This window comes from Salvelinus fontinalis, chromosome 10 (assembly GCF_029448725.1).
Source record: "Salvelinus fontinalis isolate EN_2023a chromosome 10, ASM2944872v1, whole genome shotgun sequence".
Classification (NCBI taxonomy): domain Eukaryota; kingdom Metazoa; phylum Chordata; class Actinopteri; order Salmoniformes; family Salmonidae; genus Salvelinus; species Salvelinus fontinalis.
This window is the reverse complement of record NC_074674.1, coordinates 5,349,529-5,359,709: the sequence shown is the minus strand read 5'-3', so window position 1 is coordinate 5,359,709 and position 10,181 is coordinate 5,349,529. Positions and strand designations below refer to the sequence as shown.

At 46.1% G+C, this 10,181-nt stretch overlaps 1 protein-coding gene across 1 annotated transcript in view; it reads right to left on the bottom strand.

The window, feature by feature from the left end:
- Positions 1-246: 246 nt before the first annotated feature.
- Positions 247-10,181, bottom strand: part of LOC129863162 (dachshund homolog 2-like) — a 128,953-nt gene continuing 119,018 nt past the window's right edge. The window contains exon 12 of the mRNA XM_055935092.1: positions 247-1,946. Coding sequence (XP_055791067.1) covers positions 1,909-1,946 — 38 coding nt within the window. The 3' untranslated portion in view covers positions 247-1,908. The remainder of the gene's footprint in view (positions 1,947-10,181) is intronic.

Sequence of the window (10,181 nt, the reverse complement as noted above, 5' to 3'; positions counted from 1 at the left end):
GGCAAAATGAGTAGAGTTGCAGGGGGTAAATAAATGTGGGTACACAGACCCACGAGCCACTGCGGAACCTCATGAGTTCCAATTGTTTGTGGCCTCTACCCTGCACTACAGGAACACGCGCTAGTGCCACACTCACTCACACAGGGAGAATAGTTTCTGTGCATGTTTTTGCTACCTCAGACAGATGCACAACTGAGAACCACAGGAAGTTGTAAACCAGAGGGCACAGAAGACTTCAACAAAAGATCGGAATCTAGATCTTTATTACTACAAAACCAAACAACAACCAAAAAAAAATCTAGCAAGATTTCCAGAAGTATGTTTGTCATTGTGTGTGTTTTGTGCACGGCTGTGATGTGATATCATCATTAAAACAAGGTCAACAATTTGAAATAGCTGCCTGGTTGTGATCATGGTAATAATTAAATTCCCCAAATTGTAAAAAATATATTTGAATTGGCATGTTTTTTAAACCAGCAAGTGTAACTTTTTTTTTTTACCAGTGTTGTATCTACAGGCATGCTTGCATCAGATATGCATTGGGGTATTTCATTTTACGTTAGTTTTTTTCTTGACAACAAATGTATCCACTTAATTACGACGTCAGAATAGCCAATGCTAAAGCATTTTTACATGTCTTTAAAAACAAAGGGGGGGGGGGGGCAGAACAGGGGTTACTGTAATACTGTCTTTTAAACAGCAATATAACATTTGAACTGAGCAACAGAGAAACCATTAGTGGGGAAAGGTATCTAGGATACGCCTCAATATCTCTTTCTTTGTGTCCAGACTGAGCTTTCAGTAAACACACACAAACAATGCAGTTCAGGGAGAGGACACATTCAGTTCAGGGAGAGGACACATTCAGTTCAGGGAGAGGACACATTCAGTTCAGGGAGAGGACACATTCAGTTCAGGGAGAGGACACATTCAGTTCAGGGAGAGGACACATTCAGTTCAGGGACAGGACACATTCAGTTTAGGGAGAGGACACATTCAGTTCAGGGAGAGGACACATTCAGTTCAGGGAGAGGACACATTCAGTTCAGGGACAGGACACATTCAGTTCAGGGAGAGGACACATTCAGTTCAGGGAGAGGACACATTCAGTTCAGGGACAGGACACATTCAGTTCAGGGAGAGGACACATTCAGTTCAGGGACAGGACACATTCAGTTCAGGGAGAGGACACATTCAGTTCAGGGAGAGGACACATTCAGTTCAGGGAGAGGACACATTCCCAAGTCAACACGAAGCAGTGACATCTTTCAGAAAAAAAGAGGACAAAAGAGAAAAAGCATATAAATTCAGAAACTGTTTCAGTCTCTTTTACTTGATGAAGAAGAGGTGATATAAGAAGAGAAGCACATTTTGTCTTGAATGTTACATTTCATATCCTCCTTCAGATTTTCAAGCTTTAAGAAGAAATGATCCTATATATGCGCTGCAAGACTTGTGCTATTGGGACATATTGGGGCATTTGAGGAATCAACAACTAACAACAATAATAATACTAATAATTAATAACAATAATAATAATGAGAGGCAATCAGCTTGGAGAGAAGTAGGATAGAGAAGGAGGATAGCTTTCTGTATGTGCTTCACAGGGAGTAGAGAAAAATCCACGTTTTATTTTCAATGGTCCTTACTCTTTTTTTCTCAAACAAGTAAAATAGAGGGATTTTACAAGTAGCTGGAGTGAGATGATGGGGCAGCAAAAAGAGCTACTCCAGTGTTACCTCTCACCCCACCACACCCTCTCTGCAGTCCTGTACATGAGTTTCAGGGGATCCATTCCTCCCTTCAGTCGCCACTCTTCTCCGCTCGTTCTCTTCCAGCCAAGGGCTCTGTCTCTGGGGTAGCCAGCAGCGGCAGCCATGGGTCAGGTCTGGAAGAGCTGGAGTTCTTTCAGTACATGATGGGAGGCTTGGTGTAGGGTCTGTTCTCTGTTAGGGAAACAGAAACATCAGTTAATCAAGCCATCCATCCTTACTACCTCTATTGAGTCATCCATCCATCCTTACTACCTCTATTAAGTCATCCATCCATCCTTACTACCTATTAAGTCATCCATCCATCCTTACTACCTCTATTAAGTCATCCATCCATCCTTACTACCTCTATTAAGTCATCCATCCATCCTTACTACCTCTATTAAGTCATCCATCCATCCTTACTACCTCTATTAAGTCATCCATCCATCCTTACTACCTCTATTAAGTCATCCATCCATCCTTACTACCTCTATTAAGTCATCCATCCATCCTTACTACCTCTATTAATTCATCCATCCATCCTTACTACCTCTATTAAGTCATCCATCCATCCTTACTACCTCTATTGAGTCATCCATCCATCCTTACTACCTCTATTAAGTCATCCATCCATCCTTACTACCTCTATTAAGTCATCCATCCATCCTTACTACCTCTATTAAGTCATCCATCCATCCTTATTACCTCTATTAAGTCATCCATCCTTACTACTCTATTAAGTCATCCATCCATCCTTACTACCTCTATTAACAGATATAAAATGAAAATTCTCCCTAGTATTTTTCCACTGAGTAAGGTTTGCCCTGAGAAACACATTTGTCATGTATACTTGTTGAAGATGTTGTCAGTATGAGTATTACATTTTGGAAAGTATCCCTTCTGCATATAAATAAAGTTGTTTACTCTCCAGAGGGTGTATATATTTCAAATGATGTGAAACTGAGTTTGTGATTTTTCAAGTTTTCCACGAGCATGAGAATAAAAGTTCAAGAGCAACCAATGGATTAAGTATCTCCTTTAATGAAATGTGCGTCAGGAATAATATGGGCGATTAATCATTTAGTGTTAGTTGTCAACAGGAGGGGACAGCTGAAAGGAAAACAGCTGGACAACAAAGTGACTGGAGCCAGCAGCTGCGTGTTAATCTCTACATGGTAGTGAAGTACCGGTAGATCATCTCGCTGGGGATGGACAGAATGGAGAGTGGGTCTGCATGTTTCATATGTGTTCTGGGAACTGGGAAAAGACAACAGAACATAGGATGAAAATACACTGTTCGGTGGTGTTGGAGGAGAGGACCAGAACGAGAGAAAATGAGAGAGGGATGTACTGTCTGTCTGTCTGTCTGTCTGTCTGTCTGTCTGTCTGTCTGTCTGTCTGTACTGTCCAGTTTGTCTGTCTGTACTGTCTGTACTGTTTCTGTCTGTCTATACTGTACGGTCTGCCTGTACTGTCCTGTTTGTCTGTCTGTACTGCCCCAGTCTGGCTGTCTGTCTGTCGGTCTGTCTGTACTGTCTGTACTGTCCTGTTTGTCTGTCTGTACTGCCCCAGTCTGTCTGTATGCCTGTACTGTCTGTCTGTACTGTCTGTACTGTCCTGTTTGTCTGTTGGTACGGTCTGTATGTCCGTCTGTACTGTCATGTCTGTCTGTCTATCTGTCAGTACTGTCCGCCTGTACTGTCATGTATGTATGTCTGTACTGTCCTGTCTGTCTGTCTGTACTGCATAGCTGTACTGCCTGTACTGTCTGCATGTACTGTCTGCTTGTAATGTCTGTACTGTATGTATGTCTGTCTGTACTGTATGTATGTCTGTCTGTATGGTCTGTCTGTACTGTCTATACTGTCCGCCTGTACTGTCTGTGCTGTCTGCACTGTATTTATGTATGTCTGTACTGTCTGCCTGTCCTGTCTGTCTGTACTGTATGTATGTCTGTCCGTACTGTCTGCCTGTGCTGTATGTACTGTCTGCCCGTCTGTACTGTCTGTATGTATGTGTGTCTGTCTGTACTGTCTGCCTGTGCTGTGCTGTCTGTACTGTCTACTTGTCCTGTCTGCCTGTACTGTCTGTGCTGTCTGCACTGTATGTAGGTCTGTCTGTCTGTCCTGTCTGTCTGTCTGTCTGTCTGTATGTATGTATGTATGTATGCCTGTCGGTACTGTCTGTCTGTACTTTATGTATGTATGTGTGTATGTATGTACTGTATGTATGTATGTATGTATGTATGTATGTATGTATGTATGTATGTATGTATGTATGTATGCCTGTGCTGTCTGTCTGTCTGTCTGTCTGTCTGTCTGTCTGTCTGTCTGTCTGTCTGTGTCTGCCTGTGCTGTGCTGTGCTGTCTGTCTGTCTGTCTGTCTGTCTGTCTGTCTGTCTGTCTGTCTGTCTGTCTGTCTGTCTGTCTGTCAGAGTAGAAAGACGAGAAGAGCAACACTCCTTGATTCTCTAATTTAATTCCAACGTTAATATGTTAATATGTACGGTCAGGATGACAACGGTCAGGATGGCAACGGTCAGGATGGCAACGGTCAGGATGGCAACGGTCAGGATGACAACGGTCAGGATGGCAACGGTCAGGATGGCAACGGTCAGGATGGCAACGGTCAGGATGACAACGGTCAGGATGGCAACGGTCAGGATGGCAACGGTCAGGATGGCAACGGTCAGGATGACAACGGTCAGGATGACAACGGTCAGGATGGCAACGGTCAGGATGGCAACGGTCAGGATGGCAACGGTCAGGATGACAACGGTCAGGATGGCAACGGTCAGGATGGCAACGGTCAGGATAACAACATCTGACATTGTGTTTACGTCTGTTCTATCTGCTCTGTTTAACCTTCTCAGAATGTGCAGGGTGACGTGGAAACGTGTAGTGTGCTGGCAGAATGGCTGTTGTGTATGTTGCAACTCCTCTGGGAACTCTCCTCAGCAGCTCCATATTTAACACGGCTCTGGCCCTCTGGCCCTATTCTTTTCTGCATAGACTGCAAACGGCCTAATTGCAGCCGATCTGGGACTGCCATAAAGGTTCACCTTGATATTTCATGCTCGCTCTTTTTTGCCAATTAGTGAGTTGCAAACTTGGAAATGAACGGTACCCAAGGGTCTCATTTGGTGTATGTAAGTATAGTGTTTGTTTAGAACTAAAGCAGGTGAGGAGATTTTTGGTTATTCCTGTAGGTGAAGATGCTGAAAGGTTGTTTAAGGAACAGGTGGTTGTGATAGGTGCCAGAGTGAAGACGAGTGTGCTATTGTGGTAACACCTAGAGTGTTGAGGTCCTCATTTATCCTTTCTGGGTCCTTCTCGTTGATGACTTTTCTCTCCCCGTGTCACCCCACAACTCCTCTCTCACCCCCATCTCCCTCTCTCTCACTCTCACCTCTCTCTCTCTCTTTACTCTCACCCCGCCTCTCTCTCTCTCACCCCACCTCCCTCTCTCTCACCCTCACCCCAACTCCCTCTCTCACCATCACCTCCCTCTCTCTTCTTCTCACCCCCACCTCCCTCTCTCTCACCTCCCTCTCTCTTTACTCTCACTTCCACCTCCTTCTCTCTCACCCCACCTCCCTCTCTCTCACCATCACCTCCCTCTCTCTTTAATTTCACCCCTGCCTCCCTCTCTCTTCCTCTCTCACCCCACCTCCCTCTATCACCCCCACCTCCCTCTCTCCCACCATCACCTCCCTCTCTCTTCCTCCTTCCCTCACCTTCCTCTCTCACCCCACCTCCTTCTCTCTCACCCCACCTCCCTCTCTCTCACCATCACCTCCCTCTCTCTTTAATTTCACCCCTGCCTCCCTCTCTCTTCCTCTCTCACCCCACCTCCCTCTCTCTCACCCTCACCTCCCTCTCTCTCACATCACCTCTCTCTCTCTTTACTCTCACCCCACCTCCTTCTCTCTTTACTCTCACCATCACCTCCCTCTCTCTCACCCCACCTCCTTCTCTCTTTACTCTCACCATCACCTCCCTCTCTCTCACCCCACCTCCCTCTCTCTTTACTCTCACCATCACCTCCCTCTCTCACCCCACCTCCCTCTCTCTTTACTCTCACCATCGCCTCCCTCTCTCTCACCCCACCTCCTTCTCTCTTTACTCTCACCATAACCTCCCTCTCTCTCACCCCACCTCCTTCTCTCTTTACTCTCACCATCACCTCCCTCTCTCTCACCCCACCTCCCTCTCTCTCACCCCACCTCATTCTCTCTTTACTCTCACCATCACCTCCCTCTCTCTCACCCCACCTCCTTCTCTCTTTACTCTCACCATCACCTCCCTCTCTCTCACCCCACCTCCCTCTCTCTTTATTCTCTCTCTCGTCTCTTAATCGGCTTGTAAAATGATGTCACCTTCGTTTGTATTCAGCAGTTTCTGTTACCTCCACTCATATAGATTAATAAAGAAGACACAGGTCGGCATAATAAACCAACACACAGAGGAACCTGAGAAAGCGTAAAAAGCTTTTAGGCCCAGAAGTGGGATCTCAGCAAGGACAATCAAACCTAATGAAATCAGTTGTCAGTGCTAAGCTTGCAAAACTGTGAAGTCCAACTTGGGAGTGAAGCGAGGTGTAATTAGATTACTCTCAGTGTAATGGATGGGCTGTGGGGGAGGAGGGGCCGGACAACATACTCCTAACTGGAGCTCTTAAACCCCTGTGAGAGAGAGTCAGTCGACTCCCAGTCCCTAAACAGCCAGGAGCTCCAGGAGATGCCCCACGTGTCCAGCCGCAGCATCCCCACAGACAGACACCTCTGCTGGGCATGGTAATGGCGAGGCACTGGGCAGTCTAGTAGTGGACCGAGACTGGACAAACACACCTCATCAGCATGATGGGATTCCAAGCTGGCACAGTTGAAACAGAGCTTCATTTAATAGCACTGTAATTCAGATGGATTGCTACCTAGTGAATGTAATCGTTGACAGGTAGGAAGGGAATAGATGTAACGAACGCTTTCATAATTGTAGTTCAGATTTCATCAGCCAATCGCGATGAGGCTTGAATGCCATATTACAGAGATGATTCTCTTTTAAAACTTTAGTCAAAGGAAAGTTCTTCACAGCAGTGGAAAAAACACAGGAAGAGGATAGATTTACTTAACTAGTTTTAAGCAGTTACACGGGGACTAAAGGCTTTTGGGAAATGGTCTCATAATGTAATTCAATACTCCTGTTGCATTGTTGTAACATGCATCATGCTCATCACTGGCCAGTGCAGGTGAAATATGGACCTCTCTCTCTCTCTCTCTCTCTCTCGGGAGTGGTGTTTGGTGCATGCTGGGAGTTGTATGAGCGAGTGTTGTCTGGAGTTAGATCGCCTGTTTTTCCCTACTTGTTTTACTTTTCTTGGTGGTTTTTCTTTTTCTATGCATGATTACGGTGATGATTTATTTTATTTATTTGTTGTTTGTTTTTCTTGTCGGAATGGCCCTGGCTTTGGCAGGGATGACGACCCACATGGGGACCACATCTCTGTTACTTCGGCACGGCTTTAGGTGTGTTACTGAAGCTACTGTCACTGTGGAGTTTCTGGTTGCCGTAGGAGAGAAGGTAGGCTATGAGAATGTTGCTTATGCATCGCGGATTAATAAAACGGTGGTGGTTTATCTTCAAGATGAGCGTCTTGTTGATTGGATGGTTGAGCATGCAAACACCCGGCTCTGAAACAGGTTATGTCGTTTCGGCGACAGGTGTTTATGTTTTTGGACTCACCGGAGCAGACTTTGGAGTTATTGTTTAAAGTCAAGTATGACAACAGACTGTACATGGCTTATGCTAGTACGGGTAGTCAACGGTGTTTTGAGTGTGGGGATGTTGGCCATAAGCAACATGCTTGCCCAAAAAGGGAGAAGGTGGAGGGAGGGTCGCAGGTGGTCCTCGTAACGCCTAGGCCCACTGACGTAGCGAGAGGTGGGCCGACAGTGGTAGAGCAGTCACAAGCACCTGTTGCTGAGGAACAAGTTGTCCGTGTTGAGGGTACGGAGTTCCAGTTTGTACCAGAGGGGAACTTAGCGTCTGATGTGCAGCAGAAAAATATTGTTGTAGGAGGGAAGGACGGATCTGGGGAGCCATTTCCTCAGACTGGTGAGGAGATGCTCAGTAGTAATGGGGTACAGGAGGGGGTTCAGGTTGGGCTAGTCTCCCAGGTAGTGGAGGAGATGCCCACTACGAGTAATGGGGCACAGGAGGGGGTTCATGTAGAGCTAGGCTCCCAGGTAGTGGAGGAGATGCCCAGTATGACTGATGGGGTACAGGAGGGGGTTCATGTGGAGCTAGTCTCCCAGGTAGTGGAGGAGATGCCCACTACGAGTAATGGGGTACAGGAGGAGGTTCATGTAGAGCTAGTCTCCCAGGTAGTGGAGGAGATGCCCAGTATGACTGATGGGGTACAGGAGGGGGGTCATGTAGAGCTAGTCTCCCAGGTAGTGGAGGAGATGCCCACTACGATTGATGGGGTACAGGAGGGGGTTCAGGTTGGGCTAGTCTCCCAGGTAGTGGAGGAGATGCCCAGTACGATTGATGGGGTACAGGAGGGGGTTCAGGTTGGGCTAGTCTCCCAGGTAGTGGAGGAGATGCCCAGTACGATTGATGGGGTACAGGAGGGGGTTCAGGTTGGGCTAGTCTCCCAGGTAGTGGAGGAGATGCCCAGTACAATTGATGGGGTACAGGAGGGGGTACAGGTTGGGCTAGTCTCCCAGGTAGTGGAGGAGATTCTCACTACGATTGATGGGGTACAGGAGGGGGTTCAGGTTGGGCTAGTCTCCCAGGTAGTGGAGGAGATGCTCAGTTCGATTGATGTGGTGCAAGTGGGGAGTGTTGAGAGGGATGTGGCTGAGGGGAGTCAGTGGTCTGTGGCCTCAGCTGAGGAGGATCAGGAGAAGGAAATGGATATCTCTTTTGATATGATAGCAGCAGGCGACGACTCAATTTACAATCAAGAGGAGGTAAATGGGTTCCTGGATCAGACTTTTGGGAAATCTGTCAAATTGCCAGATTTTTTAGATGTTGATAAGTTTGTGAGGTCAGCTGTGATTGACGGTGGACGGTGGGGTTGGACCAGTTGAGTGAGAAGAAGCGTTTTCGCTTGAGGAAATGTGTTACTGCTGTCACAGCAGCAAAAAGGTAGTGGGAAACGTGGTCAGGTTCAGAGAAAATTAAAATGATGATGATCATGCCTCATCGAGTGTTTTTTCTCTTTGTCTGGTTTCTCTGTAGTTTCTTCTGCTTTTCCTTTCTCTTTTCTATATGGAGGTACTAAGGGGAGGTTCTCTCAATATTAAGGAAGGGACATGAATAAGAGGGCTTGGGTATTAGAAGTAATACAACAGAAAAGACTTCATGTGTTTTTTCTACAGGAGACACATAGTGATGAGGCCAATGAGGTTGACTGGGGTATGTGGTGGGAGGGGCAGCATATACTCAGTCATGGTACTAATTTCAGTACTGGGGTGGACATCTTGTTTTCCTCAGGCTTAGGGGTGAATGTGGTGTCTACAACAGAGATTGTCAAGGATCGGGTTTTATTGGTCAAGGCAGATGTTATGTTTTCATTTTATTTAAATGTTTTCTGTTTATGCTCCTAATGAGGGTACAGAGAGGATTGTTGAATTTGATCAAATAAAGGAAACCTGAAGACAGTGTGACCAAGAGGGGTGTATGGTTTTATGGGGGGGACTGTTGACCGCACTGCTGAAGAACCTCACCTGCGGTCAGCCACCTGCCTGTCTGGTCTATTAACTGAGTTAGAGCTTTCTGATGTGTGGAGAGTTAGGAAGGCAACGGTTAGCCAGTACACATGGTTAAAAGTTAATGAAGGTTGTGTCAGTGCAGCAAGGTGAGACAGGTTGTATGTATCTGATCTCTACTGTAGTAGGGTTGGAAGGTTAGACAGGTTGTATGTATCTGATCACTACTGTAGTAGGGTTGGAAGGTTAGACAGGTTGTATGTATCTGATCACTACTGTAGTAGGGTTGGAAGGTTAGACAGGTTGTATGTATCTGATCACTACTGTAGTAGGGTTGGAAGGTTAGACAGGTTGTATCTGATCACTACTGTAGTAGGGTTGGAAGGTTAGACAGGTTGTATGTATCTGATCACTACTGTAGTAGGGTTGGAAGGTTAGACAGGTTGTATGTATCTGATCACTACTGTAGTAGGGTTGGAAGGTTAGACAGGTTGTATGTATCTGATCACTACTGTAGTAGGGTTGGAAGGTTAGACAGGTTGTATCTGATCACTACTGTAGTAGGGTTGGAAGGTTAGACAGGTTGTATGTATCTGATCACTACTGTAGTAGGGTTGGAAGGTTAGACAGGTTGTATGTATCTGATCACTACTGTAGTAGGGTTGGGAGGTTAGACAGGTTGTAGGTATCTGATCACTACTGTAATAGGGTTG